The 24,225-nt window shown below is 34.7% G+C and overlaps 2 protein-coding genes across 2 annotated transcripts in view; both read left to right on the plus strand.

Moving 5' to 3' along the window:
* The window catches only part of LOC131945143 (uncharacterized), a 328,239-nt gene that overhangs the window by 255,975 nt on the left and 48,039 nt on the right, over positions 1–24,225 (plus strand). The gene's annotated exons all lie outside the window — the stretch shown is intronic.
* Positions 2,851–10,267, plus strand: LOC131945141 (uncharacterized). The gene is made up of 6 exons (XM_059306148.1): positions 2,851–2,915; positions 6,988–7,004; positions 7,213–7,294; positions 8,694–8,757; positions 8,905–9,003; positions 9,345–10,267. Exons 4-6 carry the CDS (start codon positions 8,709–8,711, stop codon positions 10,265–10,267), a joined length of 1,071 nt encoding a protein of 356 aa, XP_059162131.1. The 5' UTR covers positions 2,851–2,915; positions 6,988–7,004; positions 7,213–7,294; positions 8,694–8,708.

A 24,225-nucleotide genomic window follows, 5' to 3' on the forward strand; every position in this document is an offset into this window, starting at 1 on the left:
CGTCGGTATCCATTACACGTGAATTATAATTATACATGTTCGAGAAAAATATTTGATAAAATAGTTATTGTTCAAAACGCAATGTGCTTTACTACACGTAGAACGATATTAGTGACAATGCGAAGAAAAACTAAATAGCTAAAATAGGCTACTAATACCTATTAGAAAAACTAAAACCAAATTATACACAATATTAGTCAACACAACACCCTATTAAACGCACATACTGATTAAGGGACTTAAAGGACTCCGTTAAAAACCCGGCTGTTTAATGGTATTTATGTTGTTTTTTAAAGTAATTTGTATTTGTTTTGGTCGAGAAAATTGTATAAATTTAATAAATTACGTCTTAAGTAGATCTATAGATCTAGATCTAAATTAAATTTGAATGAAATAGTTCATTTCTACATATTCTAAAATTGGAAGTTGATGCCTTTAGGTTTGTGTACTTTTCGTAGTTTAGACATATGACATGTAACGTCATTGGTTTTTTTTTTTTTTGTTTTTTTTTGCGTTCTTGTCACAATCATACACATTTTTTTTTCGTTTGCACAACTAAAAAAGTATTTCTACATTCGAATATGCCTTTTTTGTATTTTCCTTTTTTAAATAAAATGTAGTTTATACATTTAAAACATCCAACATATTATTTTCAACAAAAGTCCGTATCAAGTTCTGCATATATCGCTGAAGATACTTATCTCATAGCCTCGGAAGAGAGAGAGAGAGAAAGAGAGAGCGAGGGAAGTGCACACATGGGCTTTTATATGTTAGGATATTTGCAATCGGGTTTTCTTTTATAGTTACTGTTTTATCTGATGCTATTTTGTGAACCTCCTGTATAGATATCAGCATATCATGTCAATTATTTTAAAAATAATTTTTTCATATAATTATAACCTAAAGGAGGCGCATAATGGGCACGGCCATCTTGTTGGGAAGGCGGGGGGATTTCAGTATCGATGGATCACACCGTTGTGGATTATACCGTAAACCGTGTTAACATACAGTTACACTGGATCATATTATACCGTAAACCGTGTTAATATATAGTTACACTGGATCATATTATACCGTAAACCGTTTTAATATACAATTTTACTGGATCATATTATACGGTAAACCGTGTTAATATACAGTTACACTGGATCATATTATACCGTAAACCGTGTTAAGATACAGTTACACTGGATCATATTATACCGTAAACAGTGTTAATATACAGTTACATTGGATCATATTATACCGTAAACAGTGTTAATAAACAGTTACATTGGATCATATTATACCGTAAACCGTGTTATTATACAGTTACACTGGATCATATTATACCGTAAACCGTGTTAACATACAGTTACACTGGATCATATTATACCGTAAACCGTGTTAACATACAGTTACACTGGATCATATACCGTAAACCGTGTTAACATACAGTTACACTTGATCATATTATACCGTAAACCGTGTTAACATACAGTTACACTGGATCATATTATACCGTAAACCGTGTTAATATACAGTTACACTGGATCATATTATACCGTAAACCGTGTTAATATACAGTTACACTGGATCATATTATACTGTAAACCGTGTTAATATACAGCTTCACTGGATCATATTATACCGTAAACCGTGTTAATATACAATTTTACTGGATCATATTATACGGTAAACCGTGTTAATATATAGTTAGACTGGATCATATTATACCGTAAACCGTGTTAATATATAGTTACACTGGATCAGTTTCGAGATACTGGGAACTCTTTCCTAACCCTTGCACAAAGGATTGTGTGAATAACAGCGTTTTATTTTTCTACAAACCGTTATAATATTATGTCAACTGCTATTGCACCTAAATAAAATGCATTATATTGTCGATTGTCGGTTTTAACGGAATAAGAAGAACAGAAACCTGCTAATAATTGTTACCTGAACACTTTTTTAATCCATTATGGCGTGTGTTTTTTTATTTGCGCATACCCACTTCATGGTATAGCGGTAGAGAGCCGGACTGCTTAGCCGTAAGTCTCGAGTTCAAACGTCCTTGAGTCCACCCAACTCTGATGGGTACCTAACTCACGTTAGTGAAATTAAAGGCTGCTGGGCATAGTGCTGACCACACTATCTCTTCATATGCCGAGGTCACAGAAACAAGTGAACTCTACTTCACTTTCCCCCATAGACCGTCAGGTTTGAAAGGGAAACTTTACTTTACTTATACCCACTTCAGGAGGGTGGCTCGGGGATATCGCCCTATTTCCCAACCCCAAACATAATTTTTGTGAAAATGTAATGTAGAGAAGTTTCCATTCAGACTTCACTGCTTAGAGCGGAGATAAACTCCAAGACTTCTGTTTTCTTGACATAGTCATGTAAATGATAATATTGTCAGATCTATACCAGATCTAGTTACTCAACACTTTGTGATGCGACCTCGAATCCGGTGAGAAGAACTCACGTGTTGTCAGTTGTTGAACGTGTGCTCTAACCAGTGTTTCTTCCAGACTTTTTTCTCCGAGGGGGCACTTGAAATTTTCGGGGGGGGGGGGGGGGGGGCGGTAGACTTTCTTCGGGAGGGGGGCGGACACTGTTAAAAGTATATATTTTCTATATAAATTATATAAATTTCATTTCGTCCCACCACCCCCCCCCCCCCCCGAAGAGATGCCTGGAAGAAACTCTGGCTATAACTAACCTGCCGTGCAACACTAAAACTGGCAACTATATACAAACAAACCAACAACCTGAAGCTTGAGAATCCCTCTCCTAGTCACGCGGGTCGTACTTGGTACAGCTTTTCTACTATATCAAACTGTTGACATCCCCATAGATAGTCTGTGATAGAACTAAAGCTGTCCGAAAACACTGAGAGCTCACAACACAGTTGACATTGAGAACATCACAGGGTAATTATCATTGTGATTTTTTTTTTACTTACTTTATTCCACATCAATATCAATTTGTTGAAAACTAATTGTTTTATCCCGTTTTAACACATCATTATTGTTAACTTTAAGGGAACTTTAATTTTCACAGATTGCAGAAAAATAATCTGGCTTTAAATAAGCTTAACAGTAATCTATTATTCTGAGATGTAAATATATTAAGTCTGCTGTTTCCTAAATCGAAATTTCCCAAAACAATAATTGTAACGACATTTGCATAAAATGATGCAGTCTTGCCAGTGTTAATTAATCTGGACCATTTCTATACTAAAAATAAATATAGATATCTGCATTTAGAAACATTCTATATTGGACTTAATTCACAAGTAAATATTCATACTGATTATCTGATTGTGCTGTTGTTTCCTCAATGATTCATATACATATTTTCACTACAGATAACTTGATTTAACCAGAGTTGGTTCCAAACATCTCTTCGGGGGGGGGGGGGACTTCCTCTCCCCTCCCCTTACCCCCGAAAAAAGTCTACCGCCCCCTTAAATGAATTGGAATTTATATAGAAAACATACATTTTTACCAGTGTCGTCGTCGTCGTCGTCCCCCCCCCCCCCCGGAAAATATTGACCGCCCCGCCCCATATCATTGACATTCTTTTTAAGTAACATGAGCACAACTTGTACTAACATTTTTATAAGCCCTAATATTGGAAAATCCTGTAAAAATGATTATTCCGGATTTTTTATTTACGTTGAATGATGCCATTTGAAGTTTTGTAAATACAAAATGTATTAGTGGGTTTATTTTCAAATATTTTCTAATTTATCTGCTTAAAACCAGTAGCTTATTAATTATTAATTATTTTACAGTACAAAGGCAAAGATGCTGAAATTTAATTTTAGGAATCCATATTAGCCAAATATGTATTACTAAATTATTTATAAACTTATCTGGCTATAATAATTGAAGTTTGCGATCCTATTTGATATAATATTTAGTGGAAATTGATCTAGATTCCGAGATCTATATCCAGATAGTTTATGTTTATAAAAGCCTTAGTAATTTTTAACGTCACTAAAATTTTCCAAATCAGCCATTGAATGTTTACTCTTTGGCATTTACAAGTACGATACCTTAATGACATAGTTACTTAAGTTACCAAGTATCGACTACTTCTTTGGATAGCAGACGATCACTACTCGCCTGTTCGGCTCAAAGTAAAGTACTAAACGCTCTCCTTTAATATATTTATAATGTCCTATAGCCTAAAAAAGGACTATAGGCCATAGGGCACTATTATAGGCCTACTAAAATCTAGATCTTCTAGATCAGTAGATTCTAAATCTAGATCTAGATCTAAATCAAGATTGTAGGTCTATATTCTTAGATCTACAGTCTCTAGACTAGAATCCCTCCTAGATTTTAAATTTTAAGTCTAGATCTAGATCTAGATCTAGATCTAACTAATGTATTTGATTTGGCATTTTTTTGTGGGAGGTAGGCCCTAGCAACTAGATCTAGGCCCTAGTCCTAGATCTAGCTACTAGAGATCTAGTTCTAGAATCTAGATTTTTAATCTAGATCTAGAAATCTAGAATCTAGATCTAACTAAGCTAGGCTAGGTGGGCTACATGACTACATAACTACATACTAACTACATAGTACATAGCGTAGCTAGCTACTAATTTTAGTAATTTTAACACTAATTTAGATAGTACTAGATCTAGACTAGTAAGTCTAGTATATCTAGATCTAGTAGTTACTAATAATCTAGATCTACTCTAGGTAGATCGATTCATTTACTTTAGGCCCTACATTTAACATTTTAATGATTTTATTCTACAAATCTAGATCTAGACTCGATTGATTGAAAATCTTTCCAGATCAGTAGAAGTAGATTCTAGATCTAGAAGTAGATCTAGTAGTTACTAGATCTAGATCTAGACTCTAGTATCTATTTCTAAATTTTGGTTGATAATTTACTTTACAATACTTTACATTTAACATTTTGTCGATCTTATTCTAGGATTTTTAGATCTATTTCTATATTTTATCTAGATTTAGGCTACAGTGGAATCATGACATACATAGAGTATTCAGACACAAGATTTTTAGATAGATCTTAAGAGCTGTAGAGCGAACTATAATTTGCTTTGACATATGAGCAGAATTTGTGATTCAAGTAATAGGATTGGCAGGTTTAACAGGTTGAGAAAAAAAAGCTAAAATACATGGACAGTTTTATTTTATCAGTCTGCTTGGAAAAGTTAGGAAAGTGTGGCCAAAAAAAAGCAAAAGAACAACGGCAAAGAAAAAAGCAGTGATGAAAAAAAAACATTATTTAATAATATTTAGGCCTAGAACTAGAGTCTATGTTCAATTATATTAGGTGAAGTTGTAAGTTCAAGTATAGTGTTAAAAGTGTGACGAGTAAAGTAATTAATGTGACAGAAAGGTTAGCATAAGCTTGAGTCACTTGATTTTCAAAGTAAATAAACTTCATAAAAATCAGTTTATTTCTATGCATAATCCTTTATTATATTGGTAAACTATAATTGTCACATAGAAATACACTTCTTACAAAGAATATGTTTTAAAAACAACTGGGCTGTCATTTTGGCAGATCTAACTTTTGAATGGCCTTTCGATTAATTTTAATGGAGAAAATTGCTTAGAGATATGACAAATTTGACATATGAGCAATGTTATGTAATTAAAGAAACTCACATTTGACATATGAGCAATGTTATGTAATTAAATAAACTCACATTTGACACATGAGCAATGTTATGTAATTAAATAAACTCACATTTGACACATGAGCAATGTTATGTAATTAAATAAACTCACATTTGACACATGAGCAATGTTATGTAATTAAATAAACTCACATTTGACACATGAGCAATGTTATGTAATTAAATAAACTCACATTTGACACATGAGCAATGTTATGTAATTAAATAAACTCACATTTGACACATGAGCAATGTTATGTAATTAAATAAACTCACATTTGACACATGAGCAATGTTATGTAATTAAATAAACTCACATCTCGAGGTACCACTGTATATCTTGTAGAGTATAGATCTAGAGTCTTATAGAAGATCAACTTTTATTAGGTTATAATTTATTTAGTATTTGCTGCATTAATACTTAGGCAGGAAATCCCCCAGTATAGCATGGAAGTTATCCAGTAATGTTTGTTGAGTTTCATTAACATTAGTTACTAGTGTAAACCGTGATTAATTTTTACTGTTGAAATATAATATAGATCTACTCCATGTACTAAATTAATGTTTGAACTTTAAGTTTAATCAACACTCGGAAACAGAAGTAAATAGGCCCTAGTTATAAATATAAATAATAAAGTCAAGTGTTGTAATTAGTTTAATGTTTTTTTTTAAACACAGAAATAAAAATCTTGCAGAGGATTTGCACTAATCAATTTTGAATTAGATCTAGATCTAGTAAAAATGATTGCGCAAATATAAAAATGGCTAATAGAACAATATTTAGTAACAGCAATAATTATCAGTAACGCTTAAAACTGATTAGCAATACAAAATGATTAGCAAAACAGTATTCAACATGCAAAAAAATCAATCCATCCAATTTTTTTAATGTTCAATATTAAAAATAAAAGATGGCGTCAAATCAAGTATGGTTTACAGTACTTCCAATACATTGCTATAGACTATGCTTTGTTTTATTGTTTTTTAACTGCTATACCTTTCCGAAATAATAACCGATGCTAAACTGTGGTATTATGAATAGGCCTGTATATCTAACTCATTTATTATATTGCAACACTTACTAATCCAGTTGTAATTAGATATGGATAAAGATTATATCTAGATAAATATATAGAATCTAGATCTGACTAACTCTATCTATCCAGTCTACAAAATCACCACACCTGCAAAATTTTATAAAATTAAGAAACCAAGTTAGAGAAATTAATTAGAGTTTAGAATAGAGCATACACTGTTAATCTAGATTTGTTAATAGATGTAATCCTATATTCTAAAGTTATGAAGGTATATAACAGTAGGCATGTCGTTTTATCAAGGTGTATGAAGGAGAAACATTTGGACAGTGGAATCACCCATCATAGGGCTATGAAGACATAATTTTGTTATTCAAAGGATAGAAACATATGGACAGTGGAATCACCCATCAATAGGGCTATAAAGAAATAATTTTGTTATTCAAAGGATAGAAACACATGGACAGTGGAATCACCCATCAATACGGCTATAAAGACATAATTTTGTTATTCAAAGGATAGAAACATATGGACAGTGGAATCACCCATCAATAGGGCTATAAAGACATAATTTTGTTACTCAAAGGATCCAATTAAAAAGCTACTTGAGGTTTGTGCCTGCATTTTTTTTATTCATTCAATAGAATTTGATCTAGCATTTTAATAGACTACATATTTTTTAAGTCAACTTTGATTACGTCTTAGAAAACGTATTTACAATTTAGTCAATAAGTTTGTGTCTCTTTTGTAGGTTTAAATTTCAGAATCACATTAAGATGTGCTTGAAACTGAATTTTTTTCCATTTTCACATTTAAAATACTTTTTTTTATAAATTGCAATAGAAGATATATACTAAGCTTCAATAGGTTGAAGGTATTTTAGTATAAGTATAAAATCTCTTAATAATAAAAAATTACATAGTTGATGTGTGATATCATTTTAAGGGGGGGGTGGAATCTGGCTTGAAAGACAATTGATAGATGGCAGATAAATATTTAAAATGTGAGACAATTAAAAGCCACACATTTTAAACATTTTAAAGTTGACATTAGCTAAAAAATTACATAGTTGATGTGTGATACAATTTTAGGGGGGGGGGGAGGTGGAATCTGGCTTGAAAGACAATTGATAGATGGCAGATAAATATTTAAAATGTGAGACAATTAAAAGCCACATTTTAAACATTTTAAAGTTGACATTAGCTAAAAAATTACATAGTTGATGTGTGATACAATTTTAGGGGGGGGGGGGAGGTGGAATCTGGCTTGAAAGACAATTGATAGATGGCAGATAAATATTTAAAATGTGAGACAATTAAAAGCCACACATTTTAAACATTTTAAAGTTGACATTAGCTAAAACTAAAACATTATTTTTAGAAGAAAAGCACAAGTAATGAGAGTTTTAAGATTATTTACTTGATATTGTTATGAAAATAATTTTATTGCATATAGCTTCTTCTTTTTCTGTGTTCTTATTTGAGTTTATCTAGCTGATAATTAAGTGAAAAAAAAAACAAATTGACATAAAAATAATAAAGCTTTTATGAAAAAGGCATAAAGTTTGAGAATGTGCTAAGCTACTTTTTGGACCAGTTAAAAAGAATTCAAATTTGATATTGATCAATGTAAATATTTTTTATGTGGGCTAACATCTGATGTAACCATTATTTAGAGTAAAACAATTGTGTAATTGTAATTAACTGTGATACAATGTAATAGTGGATGAAGTGAAGTAGAGTTGAGCTGATTCAACTCCAGTTGAGTTCTATGACCAGATTATGTTAGTCAGCACCTCACCAAACTGTATTCACATCACCAGATTATGTTAGCACCACACAAACTGTCTTCACATCACCAGATTATGTTAGTCAGCACCTCACCAAACTGTCTTCACATCACCACAATATAATCTGGAACCTCATCCCTGAGGTTGAATTAAATGATGACAAGTTTTGTAACAATATCATATAATGTAAATATATTTTACAATAATTTTTTTATTGCAGGTAAAGTTGTCAGAGATGGGAAATACAGGTGGGAAGAAAAGAGAATTTTGGTTGGCAGAGAAAGGTAAACTAAATGTTTCTAGGCAACATGTTTTGTATTTGCTGTAAATGTTTAGAACATCCCAGTTGTTTTACAAATAGAGAAATGTTTTATTTACTGGTATAGGTTTGTGTTTAATCTAATTGAAACCTTGATGTTAAATTGTTTTAGGTCTAACACATAGACAAGATGAGACAACACAGTTGGAAGAAAGACAAGATGAGACAACACAGTTGGAAGAAAAAAAAACTGAAGCTGGTTTTATACCAGGTGAGTCTCGAATTGTGTAAAATATGTATGAAAAATGTAAGCTTACATTTATACAGAGTTTCTGGCACATAATTACATTATTTACATACTTATGATGTGTGAGTTCTCTTACTGAGTCTGTTAAAACAGATAGTTAGTTAAATGGTCATTTGGCAGGCAATATATACCACATGATACATGTAAACTCTACTTCATCTGCTTCAGCTAATAAAATAAATAGAAATAAGAAGTTTCTGTTAATTATTATAGTTGCACATTTTGTTCGCCAAGTACCTTATTTTAAATACATTTAAATTTGTATTTTTAAAAAATATGTATTCCCTCCCCTTGTACCTCTCCAGGACATCATGAAGCCGAGGTCTGCTATGGAGGTGAAGCTGACTTACACAAGCACTATACCGGCTGTAAGAAGAATCCAGGTCATGTCAACTTTATACCTGTTAATGATTTTAACTTGGATCATCTCCCCTCACGTTACCGTGACGTCATCATGTTGGAGGTAATCAAAGCTTTGTCTGCCCTAACGGTCCTGATAAAGGTCAAGTTCACCAGTCTAAAGAGACCAAAGTCTGTTCCATGCTTCAGTGGTCAGTATCCATGTTATAACTACAGAGGAAGTGACGTGTTGAGGACAGGGACGGGGAGGGTGTGTGGTGTGGTCAAGTACACAGAGAGTGACAACAAGGGCACTTGTCCATGTGGCAAGTGTCAACACTCGGACACACCCAGCAAAGTGTGGGGGGAGGTTCTTGTGATGACAGCCACACACGTGGTGTTTGATGAGAGTGAGGCGAGACGGACCAGGTGTGTTGTAGGTTTTGATGACAATAAAAGTCCTGGGGTCAGTCTAGATGGCTGGAGGGTGAGGTGGGCAAACATTAAGGGAGACTGGTGTTGGTTTATATGTGTGTCATGTGACTTAGAGTTGGTTGATGAACTGTACAAGATGTGTCGGCACTTGTATGATCTATGTGGGAAAGTATGGAACAAATACTTGGGATTTCTTGATGTGGACAAGTTGGCCGTTATAGTGTCACATCCTCATGGCTGTCCTAAACAGGTCTCTGTAGGACAATGGACACACAAACATGTGAGGAAAGCTTGGTACACCAAGTACGCCAAGGACAAGTACACGTACACAACATGTACATGTCCTGGCTCCAGTGGAGCGTCTGTCTACTTGCTGGGATGTGGCAGGTCGTTGTGGTCACATCACCACAGTGGATCAAACTCTGAAGGAAATTATAGTGGGGAGGTTTTGTAGTGATGCATCTGTAACTGTTGGTTCTCTCCCCTTGTCTAATGTAAACAAACAAAATGGCGGCTCCCTTCACGTCATTTGTTTAGAGTTGTTAGACACATAAACAAAATTATAAATAAATGTTTATTGTTGAGAAATGAAATATTTATAGGCTACACTTGTATCTTTGTTTTGTTTAAACCTCCACATTAGATTTGTCATCGCCATTATTGTCTTATTTATACTTTTTCATGTTTGTATTTGTTTACAAACTGTATTTGCTTACAAAACTGTTTGTATAGATGTCAATAAAGTTTTAAAATATTTCTAAGTTTCTTTCATTCACTTTGTTATCTTTGATAAACTTAATGTTTTGTGTTGATGATAAATAAAACACGATGGTAGTGAAGAGAAATGTCGGCAGTCAAGTTTGTAGGCCTATTTAATGACTTAGTGTCGGCAGTGAAGTTTGTAGCTGAGCCTTAATGTCGGCAGTCAAGCTTGTACTTAATGTCGGCAGTCAAGTTTGTAGCTGAGACTTAATGTCGGCAGTCAAGTTTGTAACTGTGACTTAATGTCGGCAGTCAAGTTTGTAGCTGAGACTTAATGTCGGCAGTCAAGTTTGTAGCTGAGACTTAATGTCGACAGTCAAGTTTGTAGCTGTGACTTAATGTCGGCAGTCAATTTTTTAGCTGAGACTTAGTGTCGGCAGTCAAGTTTGTAGCTGAGACTTAATGTCGGCAGTCAAGTTTGTAACTAAGACTTAATGTCGGCAGTCAAGTTTGTAGCTAAGATTTAATGTCGGCAGTCAATTTTTTAGCTGAGACTTAGTGTCGGCAGTCAAGTTTGTAGCTGAGACTTAATGTCGGCAGTCAAGTTTGTAGCTGAGACTTAATGTTGGCAGTCAAGTTTGTAGCTGAGACTTAATGTCGACAGGCAAGTTTGTAGCTGAGACTTACTGTCGGCAGTCAAGCTTGTACTTAATGTCGGGAGTAAAGTTTGTAGCTGAGACTTAATGTCGGCCGTCAAGTTTGTAGCTGAGACTTAATGTCGGCAGTCAAGTTTGTAGCTGAGACTTAATGTCGGCAGTCAAGTTTGTAGCCGAGACTTAATATCGGCAGTCAAGTTTGTAGCTGAGACTTAATGTCGGCCGTCAAGTTTGTAGCTGAGACTTAATGTCGGCCGTCAAGTTTGTAGCTGAGACTTAATGTCGGCAGTCAAGTTTGTAGCTGAGACTTAATGTCGGCCGTCAAGTTTGTAGCTGAGACTTAATGTCGGCAGTCAAGTTTGTAACTAAGACTTAATGTCGGCAGTCAAGTTTGTAGCTAAGATTTAATGTCGGCAGTCAATTTTTTAGCTGAGACTTAGTGTCGGCAGTCAAGTTTGTAGCTGAGACTTAATGTCGGCAGTCAAGTTTGTAGCTGAGACTTAATGTTGGCAGTCAAGTTTGTAGCTGAGACTTAATGTCGACAGGCAAGTTTGTAGCTGAGACTTACTGTCGGCAGTCAAGCTTGTACTTAATGTCGGCAGTCAAGTTTGTAGCTGAGACTTACTGTCGGCAGTCAAGTTTGTACTTAATGTCGGGAGTAAAGTTTGTAGCTGAGACTTAATGTCGGCAGTCAAGTTTGTAGCTGAGACTTAATGTCGGCAGTCAAGTTTGTAGCTGAGACTTAATGTCGGCAGTCAAGTTTGTAGCCGAGACTTAATATCGGCAGTCAAGTTTGTAGCTGAGACTTAATGTCGGCCGTCAAGTTTGTAGCTGAGACTTAATGTCGGCCGTCAAGTTTGTAGCTGAGACTTAATGTCGGCAGTCAAGTTTGTAGCTGAGACTTAATGTCGGCCGTCAAGTTTGTAGCTGAGACTTAATGTCGGCAGTCAAGTTTGTAGCTGAGACTTAATGTCGGCAGTCGAGTTTGTAGCTGAGACTTAATGTCGGCAGTCAAGTTTGTAGCTGAGACTTAATGTCGGCCGTCAAGTTTGTAGCTGAGACTTAAAGTCGGCAGCCAAGTTTGTAGCTGAGACTTAATGTCGGCAGTCAAGTATGTAACTGAGACTTAATGTCGGCCGTCAAGTTTGTAGCTGAGACTTAATGTCGGCAGTCAAGTTTGTAGCTAAGACTTAATGTCGGCAGTCAATTTTTTAGCTGAGACTTAATGTCGGCAGTCAAGTTTGTAGCTAAGATTTAATGTCGGCAGTCAATTTTTTAGCTGAGACTTAATGTCGGCAGTCAAGTTTGTAGCTAAGATTTAATGTCGGCAGTCAAGTTTGTAGCTGAGATTTAATGTCGGCAGTCAAGTTTGTACTTAATGTCGGCAGTCAAGTTTGTACTTAATGTCGGCAGTCAAGTTTGTACTTAATGTCGGCAGTCAAGTTTGTACTTAATGTCGGCAGTCAAGTTTGTACTTAATGTCGGCAGTCAAGTTTGTTCTTTATGTCGGCAGTCAAGTTTGTACTTAATGTCGGCCGTCAAGTTTGTAGCTGAGACTTAATGTCGGCAGTCAAGTTTGTAGCTAAGACTTAATGTCGGCAGTCAATTTTTTAGCTGAGACTTAATGTCGGCAGTCAAGTTTGTAGCTAAGATTTAATGTCGGCAGTCAATTTTTTAGATGAGACTTAATGTCGGCAGTCAAGTTTGTACTTAATGTCGGCAGTCAAGTTTGTACTTAATGTCGGCAGTCAAGTTTGTACTTAATGTCGGCAGTCAAGTTTGTACTTAATGTCGGCAGTCAAGTTTGTACTTAATGTCGGCAGTCAAGTTTGTACTTATTTCGGCAGTCAAGTTTGTACTTAATGTCGGCAGTCAAGTTTGTACTTAATGTCGGCAGTCAAGTTTGTACTTAATGTCGGCAGTCAAGTTTGTACTTAATGTCGGCAGTCAAGTTTGTACTTAATGTCGGCAGTCAAGTTTGTACTTAATGTCGGCAGTCAAGTTTGTTCTTTATGTCGGCAGTCAAGTTTGTTCTTTATGTCGGCAGTCAAAATTGTACTTAATGTCGGCAGTCAAGTTTGTACTTAATGTCGGCAGTCAAGTTTGTTCTTTATGTCGGCAGTCAAGTTTGTACTTAATGTCGGCAGTCAAGTTTGTACTTAATGTCGGCAGTCAAGTTTGTACTTAATGTCGGCAGTCAAGTTTGTTCTTTATGTCGGCAGTCAAGTTTGTTCTTTATGTCGGCAGTCAAGTTTGTACTTAATGTCGGCAGTCAAGTTTGTACTTAATGTCGGCAGTCAAGTTTGTTCTTTATGTCGGCAGTCAAGTTTGTACTTAATGTCGGCAGTCAAGTTTGTACTTAATGTCGGCAGTCAAGTTTGTACTTAATGTCGGCAGTCAAGTTTGTACTTAATGTCGGCAGTCAAGTTTGTACTTAATGTCGGCAGTCAAGTTTGTACTTATTGTCGGCAGTCAAGTTTGTACTTAATGTCGGCAGTCAAGTTTGTACTTAATGTCGGCAGTCAAGTTTGTTCTTTATGTCGGCAGTCAAGTTTGTTCTTTATGTCGGCAGTCAAAATTGTACTTAATGTCGGCAGTCAAGTTTGTACTTAATGTCGGCAGTCAAGTTTGTTCTTTATGTCGGCAGTCAAGTTTGTACTTAATGTCGGCAGTCAAGTTTGTACTTAATGTCGGCAGTCAAGTTTGTACTTAATGTCGGCAGTCAAGTTTGTACTTAATGTCTGCAGTCAAGTTTGTACTTAATGTCGGTAGTCAAGTTTGTAGCTGCGAACATAAGTGTACTTGCACGAGCTAACAATTCTATTTCAGTTTATGTTTGCACGCACGGAGTTTGTTGTTTATATGTTATAACTGATTAGCTGTTTATATGTTATAGCTGATTAGTTATCTTCTTAGTTTTGTAAAACCTGGACAGTGACAAGTTAAATTCAATTCCTTCAGCATTTTTGTGGTAAAAAAAATATCAAAGTTCAGAAAATTACCAAAACGACCATATTTTAAGTTTATCGACTATTATATTTCCCGACTAACTCTAAAATCAATAACAGAATAATTCATTAATTGATGTAGTTTCTAATGGTGTATCTAATACTATCTTTTCTAAAATATTTACTAAAATCTGAAATTGAATTATTTTTTTCGGAGGTCACCCCTGCGCCATGCTTTTAAAATACAATGATATTCTTACAAAACCTTGTTCAGCCAGTACAATCCAATACAATTACACTCCCATATTTCGTGCAAACTAAAATATCAAGATGTTTCTTTTTTTTATATAGATATCGTCTTTATTTTAGGGGGGGGGGGTAAGTTATAAACAAGGTATCTCATTTCATATCTATATAAACACGTCTCTATTTTAAAAGCAACATTCCGGTAGCCACCAGTTTGAGGATACATTTTCTCTGACATTAATTTATTTATATATTAATTTGCTAACGTCACTGTCAGTCACTTTATGTGTATGAAATGTCAATATATCAAAATATGTTTACATGGGCATATGACAAGACGTTCCTGTAGATATGTTATGGACGTTGTCGACTGGCCCACTACAAGACACCTCTTGATGTTCTTAAAGTTAAAACAAAGGTGTGTGTCGGAGTAGTCAGTAAATAGCGGTAACGAAACGTGTGTCAATTGAACACACAATTTATGAAGAATTTCATTTGAACGCTGTTGATAAGTTTGTTTCACCCAATTATCTGAAACTAATTTATTGCTCTAATGAACTCCAGGCAACATTCCTCAGATTATGTTACAAAATCTATATATATAATTCTCTTCTGGGAGCCGTTAGAAAACAAGCTGCAAGCGCTTCCTTGCAGCCCCCCTGCTTTACGGGGAGGGGGGGGAGGGGTGTAGGGTCGGGGTTTGGGGAAAGAGGGGGGGTGATTGTTTTAAAGCAAATATTTTCAGTGGCAGCATTGGTACTGTCGAATTCACAAATTATGAAATACTGAAAAGTAGAAAATAAAACAACTAAATAGCGGCGTATGATACGCTGCGGGTCGCCTCGTGTATTATAATGGAGATCTACAGCATTTGCTTAAAGAAATGCATTAGAAACCAAGAATCTCTCATTCGTTGTTAATATTTTTACTTTTAAAGTGACGCTTTTTATTATTTGCAATTATTTTTTAATGTATCCGTCTAAAAGACAATTTATTTGATAAAGAAAGTAATCAGCAGTTATCTCGCTTTACAATTTAACGCTGGACTGCTAATGTTATTCGTAGGTTCATATGGGTACACAGTTTAGGTTTAAGTAGTTAATATATATATATAAACGTTTATTATAAAAATCTTTTTGAATAAAAGGTAAAAAGGATACAATAGAATGACTATTAGAATTTATATAACTACAAATTAAACCTTAGTTCGTTTGTTGTAAACTTTCTAATATTCGCTTTTTAAGTCTGTTGTTCAAATAGAGACAATCAAAATAATTCTTTGATAAAGGAAGTAATCAACAGTTACGTCCCTTTTTATAATTTATTTTAAGGACCGATAAAGTACGTTTACACCAGTCCAAAGTTTAGGTTTAAATAAACAAAAAAGAATAAAATAAAATGATTATTCGATGTACAGTTATTTAAACTATCAGAAATTTCCATTTAATGTGTAATTAAATAGTAATTAATTAGGTTAAAAGCCAACTTCCCCTTGACAAACGCTGATTTCAGATAGTGAAATCATCATTTGTATTTAAGAAGAAATAAATTGTGTTATGTAATGGGAACCCCATGCTTTATAACTGATTTATTTCCAGGTAGTAAATCTGGTAAGGTATCTTGTATTTCTACATTGCTAAAACAACAGCCAATATATCGCATTAGTATCTTTGGTTACTCATTGTAATTTGAAGTTGTTTGCATGTGATTAAAACTGTGTTGTTTTGTTTCGTTTATAATAAAAAACTTTATAAGCACTAACAATAACTTTAAGTTCACCCTGTTATACTTAATATTCTAAAGCTTATGTACTGAATACAATTATATTTAACTTTTATTTGATGTCAACCTTTCTGTAGAACAAAGTTCAACACCTGAGAGTGTTGGTTTCCATTTGTACACAACACACAAAATGTGAAGGCTATAAGAACAGATGGTAACAAACACAATTGTTTAGAAAATTTAAAAAGCCACTGTTTTCATCCAATTGTTTTATTAGCTGTAGTTGGACATAATGGCATCACTATGGATGGGTGAAGAAAACAGTTATTGACGATGATGAAGGAAGATGATTAGAAGATGATAACGAAGATGATAACGAAGATGATAACGAAGATGATAACGAAGATGATGAGATGATGAAGGAAGATGATCAATTTAACAATGGTCCTAGTCTGGTGACATCACATGTCATGCACTGGTCAACCACATGTCATTCACAAGATGTACACCGCATGTCAGGTATACTACGTTTCATGTACTCAACATAACATGGCATTTACAAGATGTACATTGGATATGTAAAATGAAATTGTGCAGAAGAAAAAATTAACATAACATGATTGGTTGAAAAAATGGACAAGTATACTGACATTTATGTCAATAAGATGGACAAATAGACTAACATTCAATAAGATGTTAATGGATTCTAAAATTCAAATACTTTTAATTGAATGTATTGTAAAATAGATGTTAACCCATGATGGGAGGTAATCTATTTAAGACTAAATAACCAATGACATGACAGTGAATTACATACGTCAAGTTGCCCTATAATGCCAACAGTTTATTGTCCTTAAGGGATGGACTGAGACAAGGAATCACTCAACAATCAATTTATATTCATCAATAAATTCTTTCTGAAATAAGTTCTATGTCTGTCTTGTTGGTTATTTCAAAGACAAAATTTGTTTTTAATTTTAAAATTTCCACATGTGGTGTGTTACATGTTTACACATTTACAGCAATTAAGCTTTAGAGCCCTTAATTTCTGCTAATGAAATTTATCCTTTTATGATTTAGCAAAAATGTATTTATGCAAAACTAGCAAACATGTGTAAACTGCATCAATACTAATAACAAGGTAATATTCCTGTATTCAAGTATTGAACTCAAAATTGTAACCTTCGCAGTGCATTGCTACAATAAAACTTCATTAACCTGTGGAAATGTTAACTTTTTTAATGAGTCCAAATAAAATATAATTTACACAATGTCTGTGTGAATAAATCTTTAGCTTAACATACATGTGTTACGTCTTGAGACATAAAACATGTATAGTTACATTAACAACTTTTTATTCATTACATTTTATCTTAGAACATGTTTTTAAGCATCACATTTAAAATTGTATAAGTAGGAATAGATTGATACATAATATTGTATCATTTTTGTTAAGTCATTTTACAAATAAATTTCTAAATAATAATTCTGAATTTTATTCTTTCTAATAGATATTAGAATAGTTAATTTCAAATCATTACTGAACTAAAATTTTAAAAAATAATTATAGTTTTTTTTTTAGTGTTCCAGGTTTTCATGAATGTACGTGTGACACATAAACTATGTAACCTATATTCTCTAGCATGTGACAACCATACATACAAATTAAGTAACATTTCTTCTGATTGTAACAATCATACACTTACAGTATACAGCCTTAATTCTTATGATTCTATCAATCATACAAACGAATTTAAGTAACCTTTTTTCTCATGATTGTAAGACACAAATAACTGATGCAACTTTGGGTGTAGAGAGGGAGGTAATGTGGTAGAGTGATGAAGTTTCTACCTGTGATGTAAGACACAAATAACTGATGCAACTTTGGGTGTAGAGAGGGAGGTAATGTGGTAGAGTGATGAAGTTTCTAACTGCGATGTAAGACACAAATAACTGATGCAACTTTGGGTGTAGAGAGGGAGGTAATGTGGTAGAGAGATGAAGTTTCTACCTGCGATGTAAGACACAAATAACTGATGCAACTTTGGGTGTAGAGAGGGAGGTAATGTGGTAGAGAGATGAAGTTTCTACCTGCGATGTAAGACACAAATAACTGATGCAACTTTGGGTGTAGAGAGGGAGGTAATGTGGTAGAGTGATGAAGTTTCTACCTGCGATGTAAGACACAAATAACTGATGCAACTTTGGGTGTAGAGAGGGAGGTATGTGGTAGAGTGATGAAGTTTCTACCTGCGATGTAAGACACAAATAACTGATGCAACTTTGGGTGTAGAGAGGGAGGTAATGGGGTAGAGTGATGAAGTTTCTACCTGTGATGTAAGACACAAATAACTGATGCAACTTTGGGTGTAGAGAGGGAGGTAATGTGGTAGAGTGATGAAGTTTCTACCTGCGATGTAAGACACAAATAACTGATGCAACTTTGGGTGTAGAGAGGGAGGTATGTGGTAGAGTGATGAAGTTTCTAACTGCGATGTAAGACACAAATAACTGATGCAACTTTGGGTGTAGAGAGGGAGGTAATGTGGTAGAGAGATGAAGTTTCTACCTGCGATGTAAGACACAAATAACTGATGCAACTTTGGGTGTAGAGAGGGAGGTAATGTGGTAGAGAGATGAAGTTTCTACCTGCGATGTAAGACACAAATAACTGATGCAACTTTGGGTGTAGAGAGGGAGGTAATGTGGTAGAGAGATGAAGTTTCTACCTGCGATGTAAGACACAAATAACTGATGCAACTTTGGGTGTAGAGAGGGAGGTAATGGGGTAGAGTGATGAAGTTTCTACCTGCGATGTAAGACACAAATAACTGATGCAACTTTGGGTGTAGAGAGGGAGGTAATGTGGTAGAGTGATGACGTTTCTAACTGCGATGTAAGACACAAATAACTGATGCAACTTTGGGTGTAGAGAGGGAGGTAATGTGGTAGAGTGATGAAGTTTCTACCTGCGATGTAAGACACAAATAATTGATGCAACTTTGGGTGTAGAGAGGGAGGTAATGTGGTAGAGTGATGAAGTTTCTACCTGCGATGTAAGACACAAATAACTGATGCAACTTTGGGTGTTCAGAGGGAGGTAATGTGGTAGAGTGATGAAGTTTCTACCTGCGATGTAAGACACAAATAACTGATGCAACTTTGGGTGTAGAGAGGGAGGTAATGTGGTAGAGTGATGAAGTTTCTACCTGCGAAACTTTTGTTTTATCCAGCAAAACTAGGAGAGATGACGAGCCAATGAAATGTGAGCTAATGAGGTACACACAGGGTCAAGAATCATACAGCACACCTGACAAGTTTATTAAACCTGACACAACCAACAAGTTTTGCAGATGTTAAACCTGACACAACTGACAAGTTTGGCAGATGTTAAACCTGACACAGCTGACAAGTTTGGCAGATATTAAACCTGACAAGTTTGGCCGATGTTAAACCTGACAAGTTTGGCAGATGTTAAACCTGACAAGTTTGGCAGATGTTAAATCTGACAAGTTTGGCAGATGTTAAACCTGACAAGTTTGGCAGATGTTAAACCTGACACGTTTGGCAGATGTTAAACCTGACACGTTTGGCAGATGTTAAACCTGACACAGCTGACAAGTTTGGCAGATGTTAAACCTGACACAGCTGACAAGTTTGGCAGATGTTAAACCTGGTACAACTTGGAGACAACTGTGATGTACAACGCTTGACCACAAGGTTTGATATTCATTATTTCGTTGGAGTGTACAAAACCCTGGTTTTAAACAGAAAGATAACCAAACAAAGTCAAACAGAAAGATAACCAAACAAAGTCAAACAGAAAGATAAGCAAACAAAGTCAAACAGAAAAAAAAGCTCAACCAAATGGAAAATAAAAGTTGTACCGAGAAGACTTTGAATAAATAAGACAATAAATCATTTCTGTTAGCAGAATTCCATGTTTTTATCGGCGGTACATTGATGATGGGTTAGGTATCACAGAGATGGCAGAAGAAGAACTGCAAGATTTCATATCATTCTGCAACGACTACCACCCAAACATTAAATTTACCTCTGAAATTTCAGAGAGTTCTGTTAACTTCCTGGATATGACAATATCGCTTAACACAACCAACGTTGAGACGACTGTATATTACAAACCAACCGATTCACATTCATATCTGCTTTACTCTTCGTCACACCCCCCGGCCTGCAAAAATTCTATACCATTCTCACAATTATTAAGACTGCGACGTATTTGTCAAGATGATGACGACTTTTGGATCAAGGCCCATGAGCTACTACAGTTCTTCCGACTCCGGTCATACCCGGAGCATATACTCCAGTCAGCACTACACCGCATAACAACTGTTGACCACCAAGCCTCCCTTCAACAATTTCCAAAACAAAAGTCAGATAGAACTAAACTCATCTTACCCTACCATCCTCATTCAGTTTTGGCTAAAAATATCATTATAAAAAATTATTCTATCCTCAAGTCAGACCCCCATTTAGGCCATTTATTTCAACAGAATCCTTTGGTTTTGTATACAAGGGAACGCAACCTTAGAGACCTTTTAGTTCGCAGCCGCCTGCCACCCACTACCAACACCGGTTTTGGCACCACTCCTTGTCCCCGTAAATGCAATACCTGTCATTTCACCCTTCAGGTTGAATCACTGCAGCTGCCGAAGGGAACCCTTAAAATTAAAAATCACTTCAACTGTGAGTCCCGCAACGTAGTTTACGTCATCCAGTGCAGGCGTTGCAACATCTTTTATATCGGACAAACGGGGAAAAGATTGTCTGACAGGGTTAGCCAACACCTGCGATCAATCAACAATGAAGACGGTCTTCCTGTGGCCAAACACTTCAACAAGAGTGGGCATGACTTAAAAAAGGACTTTTGTGTAACCGCCGTTCGGTTCTGCCACAATTTTAAAAATCGCCTTAGCACTGAAACGCGACTAATACTTAAATTTGGTACACGGGCACCCGATGGCTTGAATGAACAGATATCTTTCACCTAACAACCCCCCCCCCTCCCGCATACACCACGCCCCCAACCCCACCCCTATACGGTGTCCAAGCGTCCTTCTCACGCGTCTTTTCTTTTGGATATCGTGGCTAGCAGACAAGACGTGTTTTCACTGTCGAGCTAAGTCAAAAAATGTGTTACTGTTTGTCTTTATTTGTCCAATCTGTAATCACACTGTTGTGTGCTGACGAAGACCTTGGGTCGAAACGTCCATAGTACTTGTAACTGTCTTTAACTTGTGAGGTAACTAATACTATCTGTTTTATTACTAATTACATTAACCTCACTGCAGCTACCATTTGTTTTTTTTTATCTTTTCTGTTAGCACTGAGATCATTAGGAATGATAAACAAAACATTATTATTAAATAGGCTGTAGGAATGTGTGTGCATGAAGAATGGATTAGGTAACATCCAACATGTTATGTCTGATTTAAAGTATATTTTTTGTAGGAAGTTTTATTCATTACAATTGATGTAAATTTGCAATCAATGAATACAAATTAAATTAGTTATTATTTCAAAATATTTATACCAAATATAATTAATAAATATCAGTTACCATGCTAACAGAAATTAATTTAGTAGATCATTGATGGAAACCATTTTTAAAATGGGCATGTTTATTTCTGATGCAAAATATTTTAGTATATTATTGATAGGGAAGCTTAATTCTGACACAAAATATTTTACAGTAGCTTTTTTTTATAAAATAAGTTAGAAAATGTTAACAAAACTCTAGTTGAAAAATGTTAACAAGTGGACACTGTAAAAAGGAATGTATTTTTAGCCTTGTAAAAAAATTACTGTAAAATGATATGCAGATAAAATAAAAGTGCAGCCCAAGAGGAAAAAATATTAACCTCACAATTTACACATTATTTATTTAAGGAATGTCAATAACAAAAAAAAAATATATTACAGCATTAATTTAAAATCACAAGTTAAAATGTTTCAATTCAAATATTCATTTCCTTAATTATAAATTCCCAATACCATCATTACCACATTTTCATAACCTAAACCAATTTTAAAATCTACTATTATACCAATTCAAATACACACTGAATATCCAAGTACATTAGTGATTTAGGATCAACTATATGCAGGGGCAGATAATTATGGCAAGAAGCTATAAATAGTATCACATTAAAATCAAAGTGACTTTCTATGATATCCTATTTCTAAGTGCATTAAAGAAATGCCATTCTATAAACCCTTTCAAATACAACAGAAGTAATGCAAGAGTTCTGTAGACACACACAGGCAAGTTTACAATTCAAGCTCTCTATTTTGTTTATAAACTTTATCTTTAAAAGTTTTAGAAATAGAAATATGTTTGATACAGTCTGAAGCTAACCAGTTATTAAAACTTTTTTTCTTGATATGTATTGACCAAATAGGCAAACTAGAAACACTTTTTTCTCTCCAAAACATAGGCAAAAGTTTACAGGCCATTAATTTAAAAAAAAAAATTATTAAAATATTTTATTTATTGAGACCAGTGAATGTGAGTGAGACATGCTGAAACTTTTGAAATTTAGGAAATTAGTTGTAGGCATCCATAAAAAAATCCCACTTCATAAAATGTAATTACAATTTATACCAATTTTAATTTACTTTATAGTTTCTACTAATATAATGACAATCTTGATTGTTTCTTTAAAAAGAAAATTAAATTCTATTATGTAGAAATATTTATGAGTCAAACCTTAGATTTATATCAGCCAATTGTGTTTGTAACTAGAAAAAATAAATTGATCACCAAATGGTTTGTATGTTTAAAAAGATCCCAGCCAATTATATTTTGTCTCTAAACAAGCTAAAATTATCCAATCAGATTTTTGGTGAATTGGGTAAATAAAAAAGTATTAGCCAATGACTCAAGGGAACAAATTTAAAGTTAACTATTGTATCTATTATAATTTTCTGTTTTAGATTAATGATACATGTGACACCTCCAGGTTTATTTGAAAACGTTTAAATTTTTTTTTTAATCCTGCAGTTTTGTAAATAACAATCTGTCTGAAACAATCAGCATCAGATTGCTAAAAGTCCCTCCCACAAGTCCCACAACTCCATGTAAAACACATGTCAGGAAGTTTGAGAGTAAAATAACCAAGTGCTATGACTTGAATGAGAGCAAGTCAAGCCCCACATTTATAGTGAAGAAAATAGTTCAACATGATAAGGGAAAATGTGAATCTCATCTTTAAAACTTTCACAGTTCTAGCTAGAACATCTGTAAGGTTAATGCACATGTCTAGCTAGTACACGTATAATGTTAACATTCTATGTTCAACAACCCTCACCACAAATTTAAACTCCAGGAAGTAGAGAACTACACAGCATCAACATGTCAAAGTTCATATCCTTAGAGTGAAGAATAACACAGAAAAAGTTTAGCTCCAAATGTACAACTTAGCTTCTCCTATATCCACTGAGAATCTGACACATTACCAAATGTTTGTAAAGTATTTTAGACAGGTCACTTACACAGTTGGTCAACTGGTCAGTGGCTTTGTCCTGCAGCAAATAATACAACTCAACCATGAGTCTTCTGCTGACCAACACATTGGCAAAATCACAACAATCCCAGAACACATTTTGAAATAATTGTAGACATTTGTTCATCCATTATTTCATAACTAACTAGTTGTGTCCTAAATATGCTAGCTAGTGACTAGATGTGTGTTAAGCAAGTTTCAAGGATGATTGTAGGCCAAAAAAAAGTCCCGGAATTCTTTCCTGGATTTCCCGGAAAAGCCAAAAAACCTCGAAAAAATGCAGTTTTTGGCCCATATCTCGGCAACCAGACCACTTAGCGACTTGAAACATTTACCAATCGATTCCTGCCATAATTTAGAACAATATTGCCGAAGAAAGTTTTCAAAAATATCCTTTAGTTCGGTCACAAAAAAATATTTACTACTTTTTAAAACTGAGCATCGTGCAGGCCTAGGATGATATTTACTACTTTTTAGCGCAATTTCCGTACGGACAATTGCGATTATTAACTCGTCATTTCTGGATGGATGAATGAATGAATGAATGAATGAATGAATGAATGTGTGTCCGCAGCTTGGGTTGGTGTTAGGGTTCTGCGGTTGTAAACACAC

The sequence above is a fragment of the Physella acuta genome, unplaced genomic scaffold, assembly GCF_028476545.2.
Source record: "Physella acuta isolate Inbredline_101_S28 unplaced genomic scaffold, ASM2847654v3 ptg000527l, whole genome shotgun sequence".
Lineage (NCBI taxonomy): Eukaryota > Metazoa > Mollusca > Gastropoda > Physidae > Physella > Physella acuta.